Below are 26,999 nucleotides of genomic sequence, written 5' to 3' on the forward strand. Positions count from 1 at the left end.
AGATGATTAGCAAGATTCCCATTTGATCATGTTCCAAAAGCAATTCTTAGTTAGAAAGGCATGTAAAAAATTTATTGGTTTTAAAAAATTCCAATCAAGGCAGTCTTTATTCGGCAGGAAAAATTAGTTTAAACGCTTATAGTTGAGGGAACTTACAAATGAATTTCTCTGCCTTTCAATTTTAAAGAATTTCTTAGACTACCATTTTGTTCACAGGAAAATTCATTCAATTATAATTAATTCCTAATTATCTTTCATGAAATCCCTCAGATCAATTTGTCTTTGAGCATCTTATACTTGCCACTAGCAGGAGCGCTTCTGAAATGCTCTTGTTGTAGCATCCAATTGACAGCCTCTCTTTGGTATGGTCTCAGCACAGGAATCAACGCAGGATGCTGGACATCCACTTGGATGGACTGCGTTTCTTGCTGATGTGTCTGCTTCACAAACTGATAGAGCTCATCGATGTCCTGTCCCTCTGGCTCACTCTCTGAATCTTCTTCATCCTCTTCCAACACATCTGTACATCCAACAACAAATGTACTCAAAACAACCCACTTTTTCTAACTATAAGCAATTCTTATTCTAAGAACATACTATGCATTTTCCAAACTCTGGGGTCCTGCTCAGTGTGTTTTGGGACTAGAAGGCCCTATCGTTAATTCTTCACTGATCGAAAACCTACCCATCTATCCTTCAAGATAGTTCAACTTTTTCCATGGCATTTTCTTTTGTTGTCCCTGGTTAGAATCAATGTATTCCCCTGTGTTCATGTAATACCCTTCTATTTGGATATAGCAATATATTGCAATCTGTCTGGTAGTGCAATCATTTATGTGTATTCTTTCCTTGTGCACTGAACTGTAATGCAAAGGCTGTCTTTTGTTTTTATATCTCCTCAGAGTAGCTGGCATATGCTTTGCTCAGTGCAGATATTTAATAAACATTTGAATGTGAATATCTTTTACAGTTTATAAAAGGATAATCTATTTCACTTTTACATCTTGACATAAAAAAACTCCATATGCAGACATAATTTTTCTGTCTAGTAAGACAAGGGTTCCCATTTTATTTCTTATGCTAAAAAAGGACAGGCATTTGGTTAGCAGCAGGAGCCAACTAAGAGAGAAGGGCGTAAGCCATTAATGCAAATTTGTAATGACATCAGATTCATTTGTTGGGCACAACTGCCCTGTGAGACTTTTGTGCCTACTAGAACATGAAAAAAAAACCCCTCAAAATTTTGAATAAATGTACAAACCCATTTTAGCTTATGATTTATTTCTGAACTCTTTCAAAAGACCTATACACTTTTAAAGAACATACCTCATATGCCCTAGAATGAAGATTGTACCACAAAATACTTAATTTACTTTTTTCAATAAAAAATATTCCATGTGAGATTTATTCTTACTATTCTTGTGTAATCTAGTATTGATAACTAAACTGGAAGTTTTCCTTTGAAATCCTTTGATGTTTTCCTTTGAACAGTTCAACTTGTAGTATTTTTAAAAAAGCAGAATAATTCTTACCGTACCCTTAAAAATTCTAGATGTACTTAAAAGCATCCCTTCCAATCATGAAGCCAGAGACTGTCCTCCTTTTAAAGTCTTCAACATGCAAAATGATTTACTTTTATTAGTAATTTATTATTTTTTTAATTACATAGGCTTCACCCCCAACACTGGGCTTGAATTCATGACCCTGAGATCAAGAGTTGCAGGCTCTATTGACTGAGCCAGCCAGGCGCCCCTACTTTCATCAGTATTATGAAGCTTTGCAAAGAATGTACTACAGAAACAACTCAACAGTCAAGCTTAGAAAGTGATTTCCCAAATATTCCAGTATGTTCTACAATTTGCATCTGAAATAATGCTGACCCACCATGAGCAGGGCTTGGAGAATTTGAGCCGTTTTTCCAGTAGTGTTGATGGGCTGCACCAAGCCATCCACACTCTCCCCTTGGGAACCAATGGCAGACAACTCTGAAGCTGCAGTCCTGACCAAGGATGCAACATCTTGGCAAGAAACAGTAGCAAAGTTAACTGGTCTTTATGGGAAGCAGGCTCTTGAGATTATTTGTCAGACTGCAAAGGAGAGGTGGAATAAGGCCAGCCAAGAATCTCTGGCCATAACAAAATAAAAGCACAAGAATAATGCAAAAATTCCAATCAGCTCAGATCCCTTTGGACTCTATGGACTCTGCAAACATTTCTTGAGAACCTAGTCTGGGCTAAGCACGGTATTTAGCAAATAAAGACACAAATTAGTGGGGGCATTTCAGATACGTGTAATTTTGTCACACAGTGATTTTATAGAGGCTGTTTAATTTTATGATGGTTTTATTGTTTTTCTGATTATTATGTATAGGACTTGGGAAAAACCCACAACTCTCAAGTAATGTCAAATTTTTAAAGTTTATTTATTTATTTTGAGAGAGAGAGAAAGAGAGCACGTGTGCACATGCACAAGCATGGGAAGGGTAGAGAGAGAGAGGGAGAGGGAATCCCAAGCAGGCTCTGCATTGTCAGTGCAGAGCCCTATGGTGGGGCTTGATCTTGAGAACCATGAGATCATGACCTGAGCCAAAATCCAGAGTTGGATACCCAACCGACTGAGCCCCAGGTGTCCTAAGTAATAGCAACTTTTAAGTTTACCTGGAATAATAAAATTGTACAACTTTTCCATCACTCTTTTCATAAGCTGATTAAACTTCTTCATTCTTGAATTTGCATCACTCAAAAAGTCTAGTTTTGCTAGGCCATCTTCCAAAAGATAAATTCCAACCTACAAAGGATTAATCAACACAAAAATAGTGTTAATTGTACTATTACATTCTTCATGAGGACATTAAAAAAAGTTTTTCAATACTGTTTTTAAAGGTATTCACAGTATATGCCCCACAATCGTTAAATATATACCTACCAAATCTCTGTCACAAATTTTTACTTTCAATAACAAATTCATTGTACAAATGCAGTGCCTACTATGTGTAAGGCACCATTCAAGTTGCTAGAAAAAAATACTTCCCAACCTGGAACCAAACCTGAGATAAGGTGATAAGAACACCCATTCCACCTACCAAGCCAAAGATTTCCAAATTTGATGAGTATCAGAATAATCAGTTAAATTGGTTAAAAATGCAGATTGCCCCAGAAGATTCTGATGCACATGCCAGGATTCTTAAGCACAGTTTGGTGTGGGAATTGCCATTACTAGATCAAACACTACAATGTATAGGAAAACAGATCTTGATTGATGTAAGATAGCTTAATTCTGGTAAAACAATGCACCATGAAGTTCCATAGTCAAAAGACTTGAAGTTGAATACTAGCACTGGTATTTAGAAGCTAAAAAAAACCAGGCAAAGTAATCGATTTATTTTGACCCAAGCACTGTCATTTGCAAAATGGAGAGAAGACTATCATGAGATAGCCTAGGTAATACAGTTTTAAACTTCCTAATGGTATATACTCACTAAATGCATTTTCTTTCTTTTCCCTAAATTATCCTGGACCTGATTCCATAATCATGCAGAGTCTCATATTCTTTTACTAAAGAACAAGAATCCAAACCAGCATTATATGGGAATAAGTAACAAAGAATGTATTTTTGTATATATTTGTACTCTGCCCTGTATACACCTAGAGTTAGCTTACTATAGCAGCAGGAAATGTTTAAATATTTATACAAATTGGGATAAGAAGACAGAAGAGATCAAGTCTATGGGGAACATAGACAGAACACAGATAAACAAGCCATGAATTCTTACATACTTCCTATCACCGAGCCACAATTTGGGCTTTCATGATCAGCCAGGAGAGGGAATACGTGGTTGCAAAGTTTCATTGCCCAGGGAAGAATTAATTACAATCTAATGCTTCCAACTTTTTTCCTTTCCTTTTGTCAATTCTGAAACTACAGATAGGGCTACAATACAATTGTTTTTTAACGTGAGAAAGACACAAAAGACACAGTTTTCAATCGAACAAAGGTGAATTTAATAATTTTAATCTTTATGTTCATTTATTTTTGAGAGACAGAGAGAGAGAGAGAGAGAGAGAGAGAGCAAGCTCATGCAAGTGGGGGAGGAGCAGAGAGAAAGGGAGACACAGAATCCGAAGCAGGCTATAGGTTTTGAGTTGTCAGCGCAGAGCCTTACACAGGGCTTGAACACGTGAACCATCAGATCATGATCTGAGCTGAAGTCGGACACTTAACTGACTAAGCCACCCAGGTGTCCCTGAATTTAACATTTTAGAATTTCTTATCCTTTCAAGTTTTGGCATGAAGGCATATTAACCTGCTTCACAGTTTATAAAGTACATCTACTTACATTGTCTCACCGGATTGCCAACACAACTGTATGAGGTAAAAGGAATGATTATTATTTACATTTTATACAGAAAGATGCTGAAATTAAATGATTCACATAAAGTTACTTGGCTAGTAAATAGAAGAGCCTGAAATGAATTACAAATTTACTCATTCATTTGCTGAAAATCTGTTCAGTATGGGGCATTTTACTAGGCTGTGAAGATAAAATGACTTCATAGTCTACTGAAGGAGAAAAATTTTAAATCTAAGTACACTACAAGTGGCCAAGGCAAAAATAAACATCTGTACAGTGTTGTGGAGGAAGGGCATGTAATACCATCCATGAAGTTTAAGAAAAGATCTCCCTCGAGAAGTAAACTCTGAGCTGAATATTAAAGAATGTCCAGGAGTTATTAGGGAACAGGAAGGGAACAACCCAGGCCGAGGGAAGTGTGAAAGCAAAAGCACAGATGCAGAAATAGAGCCAGAAAATGTGCAGGACACAAATCAATTCGGAATTTCTGGAACAAAATAAAAACCAGAGTGATAAAGGATAAGGCTGGAGAGTACACAAGCGTCTATCAAAGAAAGGAGTTACACACAAGATTACATTTAATTCTGTAGGCAGTAAAGAACAGAATTTCATTTCATTCATATTATACCATCCCAGAGACAAAGCAGATGGAGTTGAAAAGGCCAGCAGGGCAATAAAGAACGGCTACAGGAAGAGGGAGAGATGAGGAAGACCAAAAGAAGACACTGAGAGTAGAGCTGGAAGGGAGGAATCCGGGATGTCTTGAAGAAGGACAGCCTGGAAACGATCAGCTAGAAGTATATATTTCTTATAGCTACTGAAAGCCCAAAATAAAGTACACTTTGAAACTTAATGATGAAAGGCCTATTGCTGGCTTTTTACACCTTCCTTCTATGTCAACTTCAAAATGGGACTGCCCAATGCAGAAGAACCTTAAAAGACACCACAGAAATTGAGTACCTTAATAATGTGATTCCCTTCTGGTTTTTGGTAAAGTTTTATTCTTCTCTTCTTTTGTAGCCACCCCAAATCTTCAAGCATTTCACCACTGAAAGATGATTCCACTCGAATACCATTATCACAAATACTGACTGGCTCGTTGAGTCCTTTTTCTTGTTTCTCTGCATCTTCACTTTCTGAATTAACATAAATCAGGAACTGACCGCTTGACTCTGAACTCATCAGTGTAAAACTCCTTTCTGAAAAATCTTCAGTTAAACTCTGTTCGGGAAGGAGCTGAAGAGTGAATTCTCCTAGAAATGCCCTCCAAGAATTATCAAAGTGATAGGGAGAAATCACAATATTCAGCTTTACAGACAGAGGAGAAAGAATGCCACTGGTCTCTTCTTTATCAACTGATTTTGCGATGCTCACTGCTTCCAAACACCTCTTCTTATCTCTGTGAGCCACTTCTTCTTGTAGGCTATCACCGAGGATGATGCAGTGAGCAGAAGAGAAATCTGAACCCGAGCAGGGGTGCTCCTCATCAGTTAGGATGAGAGGCTCATTCCTTCTGTCTTCATGCATATTCCAGCGAAGCTGCTGTTGCTTTGCTTCATCAACTCTCACTGGGGGAGCACGTTTCCGTCGGCTGCTCATTTTCAAGTTTTCTTGGTTGGCAACTGTGAACTCTAGAAGACAAAGGCAACAAGTAAGCATTCCAACAGAGGATTTTAGTATTAAAGTGCTCCCAGATGAAGAATTCACCACAAACTAACAGCCCACATACACAATATGAACTCTTCGGAGAGATAAAGCAATGGATAATTTTTTTTTTTTTAATAAGTCAAATACAGGTAAGGACCACATTGACCACAATCTCACGCATCATAGAAATCCTAATGGTCATAACAGTACTTTAATGGATACATTTAATAAAGTTAACATGCTGCATAAAATAAAATACATTTAATGAGCAGTAAGACAGTAAGGTAAATCTCTCAAATATCCTGGAAATGCATAGTTGAAGAGTTCTAGGAACTCATAATCATCACAACAAAAGTTCATTTTTGTTTTATAATTCCAAGGAGTTTATAGAATTTTTAAAAATTCTGAAAAATATATTTTCTCTTTTAAAAGAGGAAGATGAAAATCCAGAATGTATTTCTTTTTGTGGATCAGCAGATAAAAAGGTAACAGGAATAGCTGGGAAGGAATAAGGTGGTGATGGCAACCAGAGGAAATGGAGCAGAGACAATAAAGGAAGAAGAGAAAAAAAAATGTAGGAAGAAAAAGAAAAAGAAAGCTTTGTCATCTCAGAAGAGGAACTGTTCTGACAGCAGCCTGTATTATGTAGGCCCAAACTAAACTTTTCCCAAAATAATAGCCAATTCCTATATGAAACACAAACCAACTCACAGAGATTAAATCATAAAGTTGTGGGGCGCCTGGGTGGCTCAGTCGGTTAAGCGTCCCACTTCAGCTCAGGTCACAATCTCGCGGTCTGTGAGTTCGAGCCCCGTGTCAGGCTCTGGGCTGATGGCTCAGAGCCTGGAGCCTGCTTCCAATTCTGTGTCTCCCTCTCTCTCTGCCCCTCCCCTGTTCATGCTCTGTCTCTCTCTGTCTCAAAAATAAATAAATGTTAAAAAAATTAAAAAAAAAATCATAAAGTTGTAATGATGGCTGATGCCTATTCCACCTATTCCAACAATGTAGTTGGGGAAAAAGAAAAGGATGTATAAACAATTAAAATTTGGCTTCAGGATAGTTTAAGAAATATTTTCAATTTGGAATGTTTATGGACTGGAAGATTCAAGATGTCAATTCCTAGATACTGATCCACAAAGTAATCCCATTCAAAATCCCAATAGGCTTTTTATTTTTTTATTTTTTAATTTTTGCAGAAGCTGACAAGTGATTCCAAAATTTATATTAAAATGCCCAAGATCTAGAAAAGTCAAAATAATTTTGAAAAAGAATAAAGTTGAAAGACTTACACCGACTCCAGGACTTACAATGATGGTAATCAAAACAGTGTGGTAACGGTACACAGACATGGTAATCAAAACAGTATGGTAATAGTATATGATAGATATATAGAGCAATGTAACAAAATAAAGTGTTCTGGAATAGACCCAAACACATATGGTCAATGATTTTTGAAAGAAATTCAAAGGCAGTCAACAGGCAAAAAATATCCTTTTCAATAAACAGCCATATGCAAAAAAAAGTGAACCTGGACCTTTACCTTATACATGTCAAAATTAACTTGAAATACATCAAAAACTAAACCACAAAAGCTAAAACTATAAAACTTCTAGAAGAAAACACGAGAAAATCTAAGTGACATTAGATTAGGCAAAAAAATTTAATTTAAATAGGTTACAAAAAGCAGAGAATATAAAAAAATTGATAAAGTAAGCTTCAACAAAATTATATACTTTGGCACTTCAAAAGATACTGTTATAAAAATGAGAGGGGAGCCAGACAGGGCACAGTATTTGTAAAACACCATCTGATGAAGGATTTGTATGTGGAATAGAAAAAGAACTTTTACAAATCAGCAGTAAGACAACCTTATGAAAAAATGACACACACTTCACCAAAGATGATCTACAAGTGGCAAATAAGTACATGAAAACATCTTCACCATCATCAGTCATTAAGCCAATGCAAATTCAACCTACAAACCACAATAGGAAACCATGTATCCACTAGAATGGTTAAAATTTAAAAGACAGGATGTACAGCAGCCAGAACTGAACTCTCAAACATTCTAAAAGGACAAATTTGTCAATTTCTTATAAAATTAAACACAAACGTTCTGTTCTGCGCAGTCTAGTAATCTTGCCCCTCGATATCTACCAAGAGAATTAAAAACATAGATTCACAAAAGAGTTTTAAATTTGAATGTTAATAGCAGTCAATTATTAGCAGTCAATATTGGAAACAACACAATTGTCCATTACGTGGTAAACGGATAAACCGGTGGAATACTACTCTGTGATCAACTACTGATAAAACATAGATGAATTTTTAAAGCATCATGCTAAGCAAAGGAAGTCAGATGTGTAAGACCATATACTGTATGATTCTATTTACATGAAATTCTAGAAAAGGCAAACACCTACTGATAGAAAGCAGGTTAGTGGTTACTAGAGGCTAGGAAGTGCCTCAGATCTCTGGTCCCCATCCTGCCACATTAAAGTTGGATTACTGTAATATATAATTTATACTTCTGAGAGCTACCACTCATTGAATATATGCCAAATTTCTGTTAACCATACTATTGCACTTACATTTTTTTTAAGTTTATTTATTGAGAGAGAGAGAGAGAGAGAGAGAGAGAGAGAGAGAAAGAGAGAGAATCCCAAGTAGGCTCTGCCTTACCAGTGCAGAGCCTGACTCAGGGCTCAAACTCAGGAAAAACCAGGAGATCATGACCTGAGCCAAAATCAAGAGTCAGAAGTTTAATCAATTAAGCCACCCAGTCACCCCTTAATAAATCTGATTTTAAAAGCACAAAAAGTAAATACAGGAAAGATTTAAAATTGTAAGAGATTATTAAGAACAGCTTTATTCTAATAAACTTGAAAAGTCTACATAAAGTGAGCAATTTACTAACAAAATATAAATGAATAAAATTTATTTTCTTAGTAGCCACGCTGCATATGGCTTTTTAACTTTAAATAAAATTAAGTAATACCATAAACTCAGCTGCTCAGTCTCACCAACCACACTTTAAGAGCCCAATAGCCATATGTGACTAGCGGCTACTACACTGGACAGGGCAAATATAAAACCTTCACAAAACTGCAAAAAGGCTATCAAGTATTGTTGGTCTAAGTCAATCATGAGAATTCCATTTCCTTAGCACTGACTGCTTTATGAATGTGCAGGTAATAGACTAAAAATCAATCTCTTACTATGGTTAACTATAAGCATCATATCTCCTCTATTATCTTGGAAGAACAATACAGGAAGCCCCTAATAACCTGTATGTTTATCTTTGCCCAATTCTCATCAGAACACAGGCTAGAATACTGGAATTTGGTCATTCTGGAAGTTTGAAAAGTTCTGCTCATCAGCTTATTAGTTAACTATGACCACAAATATGCTGTATAACACACCATCTCAAAGCTCAATGCTTCGAGAGAGCAATCACTTATTCTCTTAGATTTGCAGGTTAGCTGAGGGTTGGCTGACCCAGGCTAGGTTTCTGGAGGAGCAGTTCAGCTCGGCTTGAATCCTCTTAGGACCAGCAAAGCAACCCACAAATGTGCATAAGGCCATGGGTGAGGTGTAACAGTGTAAATCCAAACACACAAGTACTCTTCAAAGTGTGGTCATAGCAAAAGCACAAGGTTCCACGAGCTAAAGCAAGGCACACGAATGGACCCAAAGTCAAGGGGTGGGGAAACGTACCATACTTCTTTACTGGGTAGAACTGCTCATGACAAAGAATGTGGATATGAGGTAGGGGTTACACAATCTATGACACCAACTCTAATATTAATAACATGGTAATTATGGAATTGTTAACCCTGAAAGCCCCAAAACAAATGGCTATAGAGTCTCACATCTGTAAAACGATGTGGCTTACAGGAGAAAAGAGTCTAATTCTAGCTTTGGCATTGAGTGACTGTGTGGCAGAGGAATAGTTATCTAACCGCTCTGTGCCAGTTTTCTCATTTGTAAAATGGGGATGACAGGACTGTGCTTAGAAATAATATTGGGGTGCCTGGATGGCTTAGTCAGTTAAGCGTCCCACTCTTGATTTTGGCTCAAGTTACGATCTCGTAGTTTGTGAATTTGAGCCCTACACTGGGCTCGGCACTGGCAGTGCAAAGCCTGCTTGCGATTCTCTCTCTCTCTCTCTCTCTCTCTCTCTCTCAAAATAAATAAATAAATATAAAAAAATACTGTAAATGCAATAGTATAGTTAACGGAAATCTGGCATATATTCAGTGAATGGTAGCTGCTATTATCATCACCCTCAGAACTATAAGCTATACATTACAATAATCCAACTTTAATGTGGCAGGGACCATAGATCTGTGTGTCTCAAACTTTACACGTTAGAATCATTTGGGGAACTTAAAAAAAAATACTGATGCCCATGTATACCCCAGCCCGTTAAACCAGAACCCAGCACACATTCATGATTTAAAAAAAAAAAAAAAAAATTGTTTTGGTCGACTCTTTTTCTAAGGGATTTCTATCCAGGGATAATTTCTTGAACCAAAGAAGATGTTATTTGATGAAACTACTTACAACCATAATGTTAACTGGAAGCCAAGAAGTCAAGTACTGGTAAAATTCTATAAATCTCTAATCATATTCCAAATACTTCTGGTTTTCTTCATACCACATGAATCCCATTTTTGGTCGTTGTATTTCTTATTGCTTCCTCTTAAATATCAGCGTTTGGGTAAAACATTATATACAGTTTTTTAAATACGGACCACGCTTTATACAATAGTCCTGCATTTAAATGTAAAAAGCCTGTTGCTTGAAATGCCCTTTTATACTTTTCTGTCTGTTGCTGTCCCAATCTTCCCCAGAAAACTTTCCATGAGTGGGCATGCTGAGTTAAGGGCCTTTCCTCCTTGATCCCAACTGCTACAGTGCTCTAGCTTGAAGGACTTGAAAGCTGGGCAGAAACAGTATCCTATTCCCCATTGTACACCCAATGCCAGGTCAGTGCCAGAATGGAAATGATATTCCAAAACAAGGTGAAACAAGTTATCTTGAACTCCCTGAATACCGAATATCCTCCCTCTTTTTAAAGTGCCATGTTTCTTTTTGGACAAGAGTCTCTTAACCACGTTCTAGAAGATTATAGGTAATGTGAAACTATTCTTTACTATTTCTGGCCATGAATGAGACAGAGAAAACTGACTGACCCATATCTTCGACAGAAAACAAAGACAGCTGTTAGAAAAATAAGCATAAAATGTTAAGTTACTATGACATTGTAACAAACGATTACCAATTAAACTTAAATTCAGATTTTTTTCCTCTCCGAATTATTCTCTCTATTAAAAGACACCTACAAATCCTAAATTACGACAAATCCGTGGTAGACCCAGGTTTAGGCTATAAGGAGCAAAAAGTATACATCTGTCACCCTGCTGCCCAAGGTAAGCCTTACGTAAGCAAAGCCCAATCATTGCTGATTAGTGAAAAGCTCTTAATGATCTAGCATTACCACGATCCTTCTGTAGTTATAACTCCAACAAGATGAGAGTATTTTAATCTACCGAACCCCAAAATATATGTCACATAAACTTAAAAAATGCCCCGGTAAGAAGCTTTTTCACCAGCACACTCTGTTCCCACAAATCTTTGTAGGCTGAACTCTTAATAAAAGATTTGTTTTAATAATTCTACAAGTGCAGTTCTTTTAGGCTTGGGCAAAAAGAGGACATATACACAATAGCATCTTTCAAAAGTAAACTATTTTATTCTCAGCTGTTAGCTTATTGGTTAACTCGACCTGGGGAGCTCTAGAAAGAGCAGGTTATCCAGTACAGGCACACTTATCTTGCTAATGCTCAATAGTACTCAGCTTCCAGCATGGTTTCTGATCATAAACCAACATCTAGGATTTCTAACTCCTGGCTAATGTCCAGTCACTTAGAAAAAAGTCACGAGATTAATGCCATTATTTTAAAACACTGTATATCTGACAATGACAGTCAATCATCAGATAACAAATCTCTGTTCATAAACCTAGCAGCGACCACGGAGCCAAAATGTACAACGTGCAAGGGTGGTTGTGAGTGCGAATGTAATTAATCTGACTCTAAAGGTAGCTGAGAACTTTCTGACTAACTTAGAAGCCTCGCCTCCCGTTTACCACATTACAACCCCGCGCACCTAGAAGCTAGGTAGTCAGCTGCCCAGTTGCAGCCTCCAGGGGCGTTTGTGTTAGGAATGGCGATACCTACTCCGTTTTCCTCCAAAACTCAAAAGCGGTTCAAGGAATCAAAGCTGGGCTGTCAGCGCCAGATCGCTCCCAGCAGGCCCGGCAAACAAGCTACCGCGAGGCCGAGGAGCGCGACAGCCCCTCGGGCGCTCGATCTAAACACCGCGGGCCCCAGCCCCCGGGGAGAAGCACAGCCTCCTTTCCCACGGCCCTACCTTCTCCCTGGGGGGCCGTGGCGGTCCAGAGGCCCCCAAGTCTGGGATGGGAAAGGGTCGGGGAGACTCGCGCTGCGGTTCTCTCTCAGCCCTTTAGCTTCCTAGACTCCAGACAACTACTTCTTCTCTCCCAGGGACCTCCGTCTCCGTTTGGAGACGTCTTCCGTCCCCAACCTCTGACCCCTGACCCCCCATCATCCAAGAGCCTACCTGGTTCTCCAAGCCTCTTGAGACACTCTGCACCAAGGCTCGGGGCTCCACTAAAGCCCCCCACAAGTCCCGGGCAAGCATTCACCACCCACCGAACACCCGTCTGAGATGGGCACGCGCGCTTTACGCTGGTTTGTGTTGGGGTTCCCGGGGGGCCCAGAAACCAGAGGTCCCAGCTACCGGGTGCGCGCTGGAGCGTAGGGTCAAGGTGAACGCGCACGTCGGAGCGCCCCGCCCCTTTTCTCCAGCAATAGCTTCATACGTCGCTTCTGCGCAAGTCCACACGATTAAAGTCTCGCAGAGGATACGTTGGGATCTCGCGATAGCTTTGCCCCAAGATATTAGGAGTACAGGATTGGCTGGAACCTCTAAGGAGGGGGCGAGGCTCTAAGCAGATATTAGATGTGGGCGGGGCTCCCCGCTGAAGGGGCGGTACTCCGCTTGAAGCAAGTGATGGGAGTGATTGGTGGATTTAATAAAAAGGCAGAAGAGAGTTCTGCAAATGCACCTTTGCTATTGCTTCTAGAAAGCAGCTGCTATCTAGGTATGGATGAACCTTATCTCTGTCAGAAAAGTTATTTTAAAAGGCTTCTCAGGAAAAGTGAGTAAGTAGTTTAAGAGGAGAGAAAAACTACATGTATTGTACTGAAGCAGGCCTTCCAATATCTTAGTTTTGTTTTTTTTTTTCTTTTTTTTTTTCTTTTTCTCTCCGAGAGGTAGCCTCTTTCTCATGAGTGAAGGCGTACGTTTAGTTAACTGGAATAACTCTGAGAGGCTTCAGGGCCAAGAGCTTGTAACATGACCGTCAGGAAACATCAGGCACTCAATGACTAGTGAGTACCTAATGAGGGTTCAGCATAATGCTCAAAAAGGGGAGTCTCGGCATGTGTGGTCAGAAGCACAGAAGTAAGTTCTTGTCTAAGAAAACATCTGTTGTGGTTGCAGACAGTTCAGAGTGGTCGTATCCTACACAATACAGAACTTCATCACAGACTTCTAAGCCTGAAAGAAGCCATTTACATAAAGTAAACCCGGTAAAATTAGGTGGAAATCAGTTACCTTCTCCCAGGCTTCATGAGGCAAGTTGAAAAAGGAGTACAAATGCTGGAGTGTTTGTACTGGCAAGCAGACTTCTTTGGAGAACCGATCATTTTACTAAGTACAAAAAGATGGGCCCTTTCTTTTGGACGTGCAAGCTGAAACTCACGTTTAAATGTATATTGAGCTGTAAAAGGTTATCTTTGGTATTTTTATGTCACTTCTTACCATTGGAGCAGAGAATTAAGCTCATACTTTGGCTAAGTCCAACTGGTGCCAGACAGAAACATGTGAAAATAAACACAGCATCATTTCATCTTTGTTCACCTTAATTGGGGTAATGAATCTCTACAGACATAATTATTGTTAGCCTGTACAAATATTAAACTACAGAGATTCAGTTGTAAGTGTGCAGAAATGCAGTTTTAACTATAGAGATGGAATCTATGCACTATCACTCAGTAGTTACAGTTAAACAAAATTCTTCCTATTGAATATCCAAAGGTGTATTCAATCCTATATTTGCAGAGTGTCCTGTATATTCTTTGAAAAATGTTCTCTATGGAGTAATGTGTTGCAATATCAGAATCACCAGAGCTAATTTTAGAAAACATGGTTCATTTTTGCACTTAGGTATCTGGAAGTTCCCAGCTGTGAAACACCTTTTTACCCCTTACAAAACTGAGTTCATCCACCCTTCAGATACTAATGATCTAATGCCATTTCACAAGTATAACCCAGATACAAACCAATAAGTGAACTACCCAGTGTTTGTAGAGTTCAACCAGTTCTTAAAACTATAAATGTGATGGCAGTCAGACCATTTGCTTCCTGTGTGGTCTCACTAGACCAAAGCTATACATCAAGTTCCTTTTGGGGACAGTAGCTTTATAATAGCCATTTCCTTAATTAAACTCATCTTTTTGGAAATTAGTGTTCTTTTTAAAAAAATGTTTATTTTTGAGAGGGAAAGCACAAGTGGGGGAGGTACAGAGAGAGAGGGAGACAGAGGATCCAAAGCTGGCTCTGTGCTGATAGGAGAGAGCCCCAAGTAGGGCTCCAACTTACAAAGGTGAGATCATGACCTGAGCCAAAGTTGGATGCTCAACCAACTGAGCCACCCAGATGCCCCCCCCCTTTTTTAAAAATAAAATGCTAATTTATTTTTGGAGAGAGAGAGAGAGAACGTTTATTTATTTTTGAGAGGGAAAGCACAAGCAGGGGAGATGCAGAGAGAGAGAGAGAGAGAAAGAGAGAGAGGGAGAGGGAGAGAGAGGATCTGAAGCAGGCTCTGTGCTGACAGCTGAGAGCCTTATGCAGGGCTGGAACTCCAATCTTGAGATCATGACCTGAACTGAATTTGGATGCCTAACTGACTGGGCCACCCAGGAGCCCCTGAATAAGTTGCTCTTAAGGAGGAAGACTGGTTGAGAGAGAATAGATGAGTTAAAGCAAATTTAACTCCCTTTCTGGGTAGAAACAAGGTAACTGATGATTTATGAGTAGAGCTTTCTATTTTGCAAGGCTCTTTCATGTTCGTTTTTCTATGAAATACTTAAAATTTCATGAATTTTGGAATATTTAAAATTAATTTAAAATTTAAAATATTTAAAATATTTAAAATTCTCATTTTACAGAAGAGGAATCTGAGAGTCAGAGAAATTTGGTGATTTGCCACCGTTTAGCTCTGAGAGACAAGAGGATATAGAGCTCCCTTGACTATTCTGTGTAGGCCGTTGCCTCTTATTACTAAGTCATGTATTTGGCTATCAGATAAAAATAAGCAATTATCACCAGACTTCCTGGGTTGGCCTGCAAAAAATGAAGGCAAAAAGTTTGTAATTATTTGCTGACACAGGGCTATGTATATCAACAATAAGGATCATTCGGGTCCAGGACTGTTTCTCCTTAATAGATCATTAATAAAATTGCTTGAGAACTTTATTCCTTATTCTGCTCACCATTGCCTGCTCTCTGGAAGTGAAGATAAAGGCCACTCAGTATGACTGAGGCTTGCCAAAGATGACTCTTTTTTGCCATTTCCTCCACTACCAGCCTGTCTTCAGACTACTTTTTCTCCTCCTGACCAAATGAAAGTATTAGGGTCAAAGTAACTATTCCAGAGTGAATTGCAAGGGCCGAAGGCCATTGTTAAAAATGTGTGTAGTTTTAACAGAGAGTGAAAGAAACACAGTCTTGCAAAATTGGCTCTGGCAGGGGTGATCAGCTGTGACCAAGGGAGTGATGCCAGGTCAAACAAACAAAAACTGGTATCAGAGGGATTATGCATGCTTTGCTGTAGTGTGAACAGGATATGTTGAAGGGCAGGCGGTGTGTGACCTGAACACAAATCTTCATGTGTAGAACCTCACAGCTTTTCCTCAGGCTGGCTGTGGATAAGTCTAATTATTAACTTTCAATTTAATTTTCCCACAATGATTTGCAGGTTGGATTTATTTCAAACTGCAAAGTTTGTCCTGTCTCCCCTGCTGAAAACTCAACCTGAAAAATGAAAACTCAAGCTGTGTCCCTTCTGCCTCTCATAATTTGTAAAACAAAATTCGTAAACTGTACACAAAAAGCTGCACTGGACATGAACTTGTGACTTAAGGAGAAGGTAATTCATCATTTCTTTCTGTTTGTCTTTGTTGTCAATAAAGCAATGCTTATAAATTAAGTAAAAGCAAGGAGCAGTAAAAGCAAGGCTGAAGCTGAGTCTGTTGGGTAAGGAAAGATGTGAGATTATATTCAGTGTTTCTCAAATGAGGATGACATAATCAGTACCATTGATCCCTTTCATGGCCCTTTCCACTCTCCATTCCCAACTGTTACTTTTGTTCTAATATTCTTTTCCAATTGATTTTTTTCAATACGGCCTCTAGGCATTAAGCAACAGGAATATTGTAGATGATTCTACTGATGCTTATGACAAGTAATATTTATTATGCAGGTTTGGAAAAATACAAATAAATGTCTTTTGAATATTTCAAGGGTTACTATCAGGTGTCATTGTAAAGTACAAAAATAGTTATGAAACACTTTCAGAATGAATCTAAAATCTCAACCTTGGTCATAGTAGCATAAAATGATACTTAACAGAGAATAGAGTCTTTCCAAAGCTTCCATCCACCAGAAGGGTAGCACCATGCTCAGACCTTACCACTGGTGTATTGTTTAGGTCAGTTCTTGAGGTAATGTTGAAAATAGATCTGAGTTTCACCTCCTTTAAACTCTGTTGAATTTTTTATTTATTCTTTGAGCCCTTAAATAAATTTACATAATTAAAACCTTAAATACTACACAGTAATAGTATATAATGATCAATCATATCCACATGCTGTAACTGTTAACTGTTTGCTCCTGTGTTGACTGTTTGCTCCTGAGAATTAATTTTTAAACAACAAACCAATCCATCCAACCATCTCATATAATTGTAGTGAAACTAATTTAAATAAAGAGAGATATTTAGGAACCACTTGAGTAGATAAACTCCAACGTATGACCTAATTGACTTCTGGATGATTAAAAAGCAAGCTCACATAAATCAAACCCTTACTTCCTATAGCCATGATGTTATAAACTGAAACCCATTTTATACCTTAGAAATACCAAAGTCAGGGTGCCGGGGTGGCTAAGTTGGTTAAGCGTCCGACTTCTGCTCAGGTCACAGTCTCTGGGCTGGGAGTTCGAGCCCTGCGTCAGGCTCTGTGCTAACAGTTCAGAGCCTGGAGCCTGCTTCAGATTCTATGTTCCTCTCTCTGTCCCTTCCCCGCTCATACTCTGTCTCTCTCTCTCTCAAAAATAAATATTAAAAAAAAGAAAATTGAAAAAAAACAAAAAAGAAATACCAAAATTACTTTTACAAAAATTAACTCTCTATGAATCATAGACTGAAATGTAAAATACAAAAGTATAAAACCCCTAGAAGATAACAGGAGAAAACCTAGATAACGCTGGATATGATGATGACTTTTTAGATTCTACACCAAAGGCACGTACATGAAACAAATAGTTGATAAGCCAGACTTCATTAAAATTAAAACCTTCTGCTCTGCAAAATAACATATCTAGAGAATTAGAAGACAGGTCATAGCTTGGGAAAAAATATTTGCAATAGACCCATCTGATAAAGTACTGTAACTACAACAATTAGTTAAAGGATGCACAAGATAAAAAGATATAAGATATGACATCAAAAATGTAAAACATGGGGGGGGCCACAGAGTAAAACTAGAACTTTAGAATGTGATCAAACTTAAGTTGTTATCAACTTAAAATAGACTGTTATAGCTGTAAGTTGTTATATATAAGCCTCATGGGAACCACAAAACAAAAACCTATAGTAGGTACACAAGAAATAAGGAGATCACTAAAGAAAGTAATCAAATCACAAACGAAGAAAGCAACTAACAAAATGACAATAAGTACATAGCTGTCAATAATTTCTCTCTCTCTCTCTCTCTCTCTCTCTTTCTTTCTTTTAACATTTATTTATTTTTGAGAGACAGAGAGAGGCAGAGCATGAGCAGGGGAGGGGGAGAGCAAGAGGGAGACACAGAATCTGAAGCAGGCTCAGACTCTGAGTTGTTTGTTAGCACAGATCCTGATGCGGGGCTTGAACTCATGAACTGTGAGACCATGACCTGAGCTGAAGTAAGATGCTCAACTGACTGAGCCACCCAGGCACCCCAATAATTACTTTAATTTAAATAAACTAAATTCTCCAATCAAGTCACATAGAGTGACTGAATGGATGAAAACATAAGGTTCATCTATATGCTGCCTACAAGAAAGATTCACTTCAGATGTAAGAACACGCACAGACTGAAAGTGAAGGTATGGAAAAAGATCTTATTTGTGGATGGAAACCAAAAAATTGGGTAGTTATATTTATATCAGACAAAATAGACTTAAAAACAAAGACTGTAATAAGAGACAAGGAAGAGCATTCCATGATGACTAAAGAGGTCAATCCAACAAGAGAATATAACATTTATAAATATGTACCCAACATAGAAGCACCTAAATATGGAAAGCAAATATTAACAGACCTAAAGGGAGAAATGGCAGTAAAATATAGTAAGGAACTTTAATACCCCACTTACATCAATGAATAGATCATGTAGACAGAAAGTCAATAAGAAAATATTGGCCTTAAATGACACCTTATACCAGATGAACTTAACAGATATATACAGGAACATTCCATCCAAAAGCAACAAAAGATACCTTCTTCTCAAGTGCTCATGGAACATTCTCCAGGACAGATCATATATTATGCCACAAAAGAAATCTTAATAAATTTAAGAAGATTGAAATCATATCAAACATTTTTTTTAACCACGATAGTGTAAGAGAAGAAAACCAGAAAATTCACAAATATGTCACATGCTATTGACCACAAATGGTTTAAAGAAGAAATCGAAAGACAAATAAAAAATATCTTGAGACATTGACAATGGAAATGCAACAAACCAAAATTTATGGGATGCATCAAGAGCAATTCTAAGAGAGAAGTTCTTAGGAATAAGTGCCTAATTAAGAAACAAGAAAATCCTCAAATAAACAACCTAATAACAATATAGAACACTACTGCTAATAATATAATAAATATATAATATAATTTGATGTTCTCAATAGATGCAGAAAAAGCATTTCACAAAGTCAACATCCATTTATGATTAAAGCTCTCAAGGAAATAAATACAGAAGAAATTTACTTCAACACAAAAAGGCCAGCTGAAAAAGCCAATAGTTAACACCATATTTAATAAAGCTTTCCCTTGAAAATCCAGCACAAGGCAAGAATGCCCACTCTCACCACTTCTATTTAGTGTAGTATTGGAAATCCTAGCCAGAGCAATGAGACAAGAAAAGAGAAATAAAAGGCATCCAAATTGGAAAGGAATTAGTAAAATGATCTCTCCTTGCAGATGACATGATCCATATATGTAGAAAACCCTAAAGACTCAACAGCAAAAGACTATTAGAACTAGTAAATGAATTTAGTAAAGTGAAGGATACAAAATCAACATACAAAAACAATTACATTTCTGTACACAAAATAATAAGCCATCCAAAAAGGAAATGAAAGAATAAATTCCATTTGCAACAGCAAGACGAAGAATGAAATATTTAGGAGTAAACTTAATCAAAGAGGTAGAGCCTTGTAAACTGAAAAGTATGAAACACTGATGAAGGAAATTAAAGAAGACACAAGTAAATTGAAAGACATTGTGGGTTCATGGATTGAACTTTGCTAAAATGTCCATTCTACCCAAAGCCATCTATAGATTCAATGTAATCCCTATAAAAATCCCAATGGCATTCTTTACAGAAATAGTAAAAACAATCCTAAAATTCATATGGGACCACAAAACACCCTGGATATCCAAAGCAATCTTGAACAAGAATAACAAAGCTGGAGGCATCACATTTCCTGATTACAAAATATATTACAAAGTTATATTAAAACAGTATAGTATTGGCATAAAAAAGACATATAGACCAATGTAACAGAATAGACAGCCCAAAGTAAATCCATGAATTTATGGTCAACTGATCTTTGACAAAGGTGCTAAGAACACATAATGATGAAAAGATAGTTTCTTCAATAAATGGTGTTGGGAAAACTGGGTGTTCACATGGAAAAGATCTAAACTGGACCCCTCTCTCACACCATGTAAAAAAATCAACTTTAGTGGATTAAAGAATTAAACAGAGGACCTGAAACTGTAAGACTACTAGATAAAAACATAGGGAAAATTTTTGTTGGTATTGGTCTGGGCAATGACTTTTTTAAAAAATATGACACCAAAAGCACATGTAACAAAAATAAAATAGATAAGATTGCATTAAACTAAGAAGTATCTGCACAGCAAAGGAAATGATCGAGAGTGGAAAAGAAACCTGCAGAATAGGAGACAATATTTACATACCATCTATCTGATAAGAGATTAATATCCAAAATATATAAGGAGCTCAAACAACTCAACAGCAAAAAACCCAAATAACCCAATTTAAAATGGGCTAAGGACCTGAATAGGACCTTATTTCTCAAAAGGACATACAAATGTCCAACAGGTATATGAAAAGGTGCTCAACATCACAATTCATAAGATTAATGCAAATTGAACCCACAATAAAATATTATCTTACATTTGTTAGAATGGTTATTATCAAAAAGATAAAAGATAACAAGTGCTGGCAAGGATATGGAGAAAAAGGAACCCTGGTACACTGTTGATAGGAATGTAAATTAGTACAACCATTATGGAAAACAGTATGGTGGTTGCTCAAAAAATGTAAAACAGAACGACCATATGATCCAGCAATACTATTTCTGGGTATATATCCAAAAGAAATGTAACTAGTGTCTCCAAGAGACATCTGCATCCCTACATTCATTACACAGTTATGCACAATATTTGATGTACGAAAACAGCCTAAGTGTGTATACACAGCTTTAAAATGGAAAATAATCTTGCCATTTGCAACAACATGGGTGAACCTGAAATATATTATGGGAAGTGAAATAAGCCAGACACAGACAAATACTGCATAATCTTACTTATACACAGAATCTAAAACATTTGAACTCTTAAAAGCAGAGAGTAGAAAGGTGTTTTCCAGGAACTGGGGGATGGGGAAAATGGGGAGATGTTCAAAGAGTTTACAGATTCAGTTATGCAGGATGAATAAGTTCTAGAGATCTAGTGTAGAGCATGGTCATTTTAATGAGTAATATATTGTATACTTGAAATTTGCTGAGAAAGTTGATCTTAAGTTGTTCTCACTGCTCCCAAATATAGTAACTATGTAACTATGTTAATTAAATTGATTGTAGTAATAATTTTACAATGTATATGTATAGTAAATGATTAGGTTGTACACCTTAAATACATACGCTAAATTTGTCAACACTTCAATAAAACTGAAGAAAAAGACTGATCATTGAGAAATTTTAACAATTTGAACTGTTCTTATAAAAAATGATTCATTTGTAATCAACTAGGTATTATATATTTCATTATATTTTGATCCTTTGAAAGATAATTTTCTATGCAGAAGAAATTTTTAGCCAAACAGTATGACAATAGCAATAATGCATTGCCTGCCCCTAATATTTTGAACAAGAAGCTGTTTTCTATGTTTTGTTTGACAAAGGGATGGTAAGTAGTGTTTTCTCTGTTTTTACAGAAACCAATGAAGGAGTCCTATTACTTTAATGTCTTTTTTCTCCTGTGCAGAATATTTCTTCAATTTCTTTCCAGATGAGTGTGATTTTAATTTTTCATGTTAAAATCAAACTGAAAAGTACAATTTTTTTTATCATTGAGGAGGGTAATTTATAATGTATGTGTTTGCAGAAGTGAGATATTTAATCAAGTATTTAAAATAAATTTAAATCATCAGTGCTTATTGCCCTGATTACAAAAGAGGCATCCTCTTATGTAAAATAGAAATTTATGGACGTGTGTTTTCAATCATTTTGAGTACAGATATGCATTTAGAAAACTCTTCAGGTTTATTGAAGTTCCTCTGCTCTAAAGGACCAGTTTTAGTTAATAGGTTTTTCATCGTTTTCATCCTTTTTATGGTGCACACTTACAGGAAATATAATGGAATATTTCTATAGTGACAGTCATTAGAAAATCCAAGATATGGAAATGAATGTTGGGAAAAAAAACTATGTTTGAAGATGTAAATAAACCTTGCTTCTAGATTCTCTGTATCATATGCTTTATTCTCTAATTAGAGATAAATATAACAACATGGAAGCAACAAAAAGTGTTTAATTGCGTTATCTCTTTATGGGTTCTTTTGCTGTTTCAGAGTGTTTTTTAAAGGCATTAAAATCATTTGTGGCAGTTATCAAAAAGTCAGTCTCGACAGGTTTTCTAACAGTCTAAATTCCTTACAATTTAATAACTTGAGTGCCTTGCTATTGTGGGATCAAGTCATAGGAAAATTGTCCTCACCCACACTTTGAAGGAAAATGCTGTGGCTTCATAGAGACCCTGTCTGAAAGTTATAGGAAGCTTTGCTACTTTGAATGAGGTTTCAAATAATCCACAGAAAAGGTCAGAACAGAGGCCAATTTCTGTACAGAGTTGACTTCTCTCGCCTGCCACATTACTGCCAATATAATGTGAAGGAAAATTTATGAAGTCCATGAGGCAGATATATCCTGGGCAGACACAGTAGGAGCACTGGTAATGTGAGAATAACTTAAAGGGTATAGAAATCACCACCTCCCACCCCAACTCCTCCATGTCTGAAATATCTTCTCATATCTGTCTTGGTTCTTAAGAGTATATAATTCAGTATTTATTTCTTTGGAAAAAGATGCTACATATGCAGGAATCCTCGTTTTTTAAAAAATTTTACATATGATAAATTTTGCTTAGTGAAAATTTTACAGAATTGTGGGTCAAAAGATTTTTAAACTGTTGGAAATATAAAAATGAATGACGTAGAATCCTTGCCAATATTCTCACTGTCTAGTAAGAAAAGACAGACATATGTTAAAAATAGTGTGATGAACTTTTGCATGTACTATGATAGAGTGTAGATTATTGTGAGGGCACAAGTGAATGAATGACAAACTCTACTTGTTGGGACGGTTAGAAATTGCTTCATAGAGGAAAGGATAATAGAGTGTTGAAGAATTAATGGATATGTCCCAGGTAGACAAAGAGATAAAGTATCCTCAAGTAAAAGGAGCCCCTTAAGTATCAAGTCCTGGAAATGTAAAGCAGATTTGGTTATTTGAAGAAATTGCAGACTGTTGGCCATAGATGGGATGAAAAGAGAAAGTGAAGAAGTGATGAGGGAAGAACAAGAAGTGAAATAAAATGGGGGAGTAGCCAAGAGTTTGATTATCGGTCACATTTTGTACCTGGATAAGGCATTTGGAATTTATTACATTATCAACATGGGGGGCATATAATGATTGCAGTCAGGGAAATGATATGGTCAGGTTTGTGTACTGGGTAATTTTAGTCATGCTATTTAGAATTGAATGGATGGGAGACTTGAGGTAGAGAGACCATTAGAACACCACTGCAGCTGGTGAGTTCAGATATGGTAAGGCCTTGGACTAAGGCAATATCAGTAGGAATGGAGAGGAGGGGAGTATCTGTGAGTTGGGTAGTGTCTTTTATAAAGATAAGGAGTACATCAGCAAGTACAGTTTGAAGAGGAAGATGATTTCAGTTTCAGTTGTTGAGTTTCAGATGTCTGTGGATAGATATGCACATAAGGGGCACTTAATTTAGATGAGTTGAATGATTAAATGAATGGCCACATGAGCATGGGGCTAGAGAAAAAGTCTGGCCTGGAGACAGAAATGAGCACATAGGTGGTAGATGAAATCAAGGGAAAGGATGGAATCACTCCAAGGTAGCTTGTAAAGGAGGAAGAGATAAAGATCAAGATTAGAACTCTGGGGAACTCCACTGTTTAAAGAGCAAGTGTAGGAGCAAGAGCTGCAAAGGAGACTGAGAATATGTGGGCTGAGTGGTAAGACGGGGAGCCCAGAAAGCTTAAAGTCACAGAAACCAAGGGAGGACAGAGTTTTATTGTTGGGGGAGGAGTTAGCAGCACTGAAATGCTGGAGAGAGATCAAATATGCCGAGAGCTAAAAAGATCCCCTGGATCTTTTCAGGGATCTTTAGTGACTTTGCTTGAGGAATTTAAGTAGTGGTGAAAGGGGAACTTGCTCTCAGTGGGCTGAAGAGTTAATACAGTGATGAGAAATGATCATCCAGTGTAATTTATTTTTAGGAGTTGTTTGTAAGTGGAGAGATACACTAAGAGATGGAGGGATTTTTATTTCCTCTTATTATTTATTTTTAATGGCTTTATTGAGGTATGATTGACATATATGCATTGTGTATATTCAAAGTGTACAACTTGTAATAATTTTTGTCTTGCGTTTGGTGCCCATCCCTGCCTTCAGCACCACTGTCTTCCCAAATAGGGATCCATTCTGCACTACTCATTCTGTTCCTCGAACAAATCTACCCAGAACAAGCACTGAACTAGGAGCAAGGAGACTTGGATTCTAGTCTCATGTCTTGTCCCAGCAAGTTTTATGAACCTATACAAGTCCCATAATTTGTCTTTCAGGTTAGTTATTTTAAAACTATAACAGTTGAGAAGGCCCCTTCCAGTGTTTTTTTCCCGTATTTCTTTGATAACTCTTGCATACAAAGCTATAAACATATTTGTTGATTGATAACTTAAATGGCATCTGTCTTTGTGGTCATTTGTGTTGTAATAGTATTCAAAACCTTTAAGAAGGGTTCTAACAGTGTAGATTCCAGATACAAACAATAGGTGGGGGATTTTGGAGGGCACTGTACCTTCCTGTCACTCTAGAAATTATTCCATGTTGTTACATTTTCCACGTGTAGAATTGACTCTTCCATATGTTGTTTGAGATGAGAAGCTAGATAAGAAACAATAGCCAAAAGTTGTTCCAAACCCTGGTAATGAGGCAACTTTTGAAGCCTGCTGGGAGTCACTATTGATAACAACTCCATCCTTTCAAGAATTGCTTGTCAAGCCAAAAATCTTAGACTCGTCCTTGATTCTTTTTTTTTTTTTTTAATTCCACCCTCCATTCATTCCCTCAGAAAATCATATTGCCTCTACATACATTAAGAGGCTGATCATTTCTTGCCATCTCTGTTGCTACCAGCCTGGCCTATTCAGCCACCACTGTATTTTGTCTGTATTATTGCAGTAGTCTCTTAGCTAGTCTCAGTGCTTCCACTGTTGCCTCCCTACTCCTTCTCAAAGTAGCTACAGTAATCTTATTAAATCATAAGTCGGGTCATGCTACTTCTCTGCTCAAAACTGTTCAATAACTCCCCATTTCATGCAGAATTAAAACCAAATTCCTTATAAGGTCCTCTCAGGCTGTATATAAACTGGTTCTCTGTTTGTTCTCTGACCTCATCTGCTACTTATCTCTCCCTCATTCACTTTTTTTCCAGCCTTATGTCCTTATGTGTCTTCAATCATACTGAGAACTCTCAAACCTTAGGGCCTTTGCTGGACGCTTCCTCTGCTTGTAATACTCCTATGTATCTTCAGGGCTCATCTCCTTGAAACCGTTGTTTAAATGTCATCTTTACAATGACGCCCGACTATCCCATTTTTTAAAAAAAGTTTACTTATTTTTGAGAGAGAGAGAGAGTGAGAGTGAGAGTGAGAGAGAATCCTAAGCAGTCTCCACCATCAGTGCAGAGCCTGATATGGGGCTCGATCTCATGAACTGTGAGATTGTGACCTGAGCTGAAATCAAGAGTCAGATGCTTTACCAACTGAGCTACCCAGGCACCCCTGACTATCCCATTTAAAATTAAATCTCACTCTTTATTTTCAGTTTACACTTCTGTTCCCTAATCTGCTGTTCTTATTTTCACCAGGGCACTTGTGATGTGTATAAGTTACTTGCTTACTGTGTTTAATATTTATTTTGTTTCTTCCTGGTAAAAAAAAATCAGATTTAAAAAATTATTTTATTTTATTTTTTTAAATTGAAGTGTAGTTGACACACAATGTTCCATTACCTTCTGATGTACAACATAGTGACTCAACGGGTTGATATGTTATACTATGCTTACCACAGGTGTATACCATTCAATGCTATTTCAATATCACTGACTATATTCCCTGTGTTGTACCTTTCACCCTTGTGATTTATTCATTCCATAACTGGAATCTTGTATTTCCCACTCCCTTTCACCCATTTGGCCCATTCCCCCACCCCTCTGGCAGCCATCAGTTTGTTCTCTGTATTTATGGATATGTTTCTATTTTTTATTAGTTTCTTTATTCTTTTGTTTTGTGTTTTAGACTCCACATGTAAGTGAAATCATATAGTACTTGTCTTTCTCTGTCTGACTTATTCAAGGTTCATCCATGTTGTTGCAAAATGGCAAGGTAAAATCAGAGATTTTTGTGTGTAGTTAGTTCACTGACGTATTCTAATCACTTAGAAAAGTGACTGGCACATAGTAGTCACTCAGTAAATACTGATTGTTGTTGAATTAAGAACAACAGTGGCTGCTATGGTCTGAATGTTTGTATGACCTCAAAATTCATGTGTTGAAACCTAACCCCCAAGGTGATGATATTAGGAAGTGGGGCCTTTGGGAGGTGATTAGGTCATGAGGGTGAAGACCTCACGGAGGGGTAGATGGGGCTCCACTTAGATCCCTCACTGCTCCTGCCATGTGAGGATACAATCACAAGTCTGTGACCTGGGAGAGGGCCCTCACCTGGCTGTGCTGGCACCCTGA

At 37.4% G+C, this 26,999-nt stretch overlaps 2 protein-coding genes across 4 annotated transcripts in view; one reads left to right on the forward strand and one right to left on the reverse strand.

The window, feature by feature from the left end:
• Window positions 1-12,848, reverse strand: part of SHPRH (SNF2 histone linker PHD RING helicase) — a 95,064-nt gene extending 82,216 nt beyond the window's left edge. For 2 of the 3 annotated variants that reach the window (XM_007093724.3, XM_042987273.1), the window contains exons 1-4: window positions 12,647-12,848; window positions 5,312-5,982; window positions 2,658-2,787; window positions 302-520 (exon numbers count right to left, since the gene is read on the reverse strand). In XM_007093724.3, coding sequence (XP_007093786.2) covers window positions 302-520; window positions 2,658-2,787; window positions 5,312-5,950 — 988 coding nt within the window. In that variant the 5' untranslated portion in view covers window positions 5,951-5,982; window positions 12,647-12,848. The other variant, XM_042987274.1, reaches the window with a different exon arrangement.
• A 264-nt stretch (window positions 12,849-13,112) lies between these two features.
• The window catches only part of GRM1 (glutamate metabotropic receptor 1), a 462,841-nt gene continuing 448,954 nt past the window's right edge, over window positions 13,113-26,999 (forward strand). The window contains exons 1-2 of the mRNA XM_042985360.1: window positions 13,113-13,190; window positions 16,131-16,301. The gene's annotated coding sequence lies outside the window, so the exon portion shown is untranslated. The remainder of the gene's footprint in view (window positions 13,191-16,130; window positions 16,302-26,999) is intronic.

Source organism: Panthera tigris, chromosome B2, assembly GCF_018350195.1.
Source record: "Panthera tigris isolate Pti1 chromosome B2, P.tigris_Pti1_mat1.1, whole genome shotgun sequence".
NCBI classification, from domain to species: Eukaryota; Metazoa; Chordata; class Mammalia; order Carnivora; family Felidae; genus Panthera; species Panthera tigris.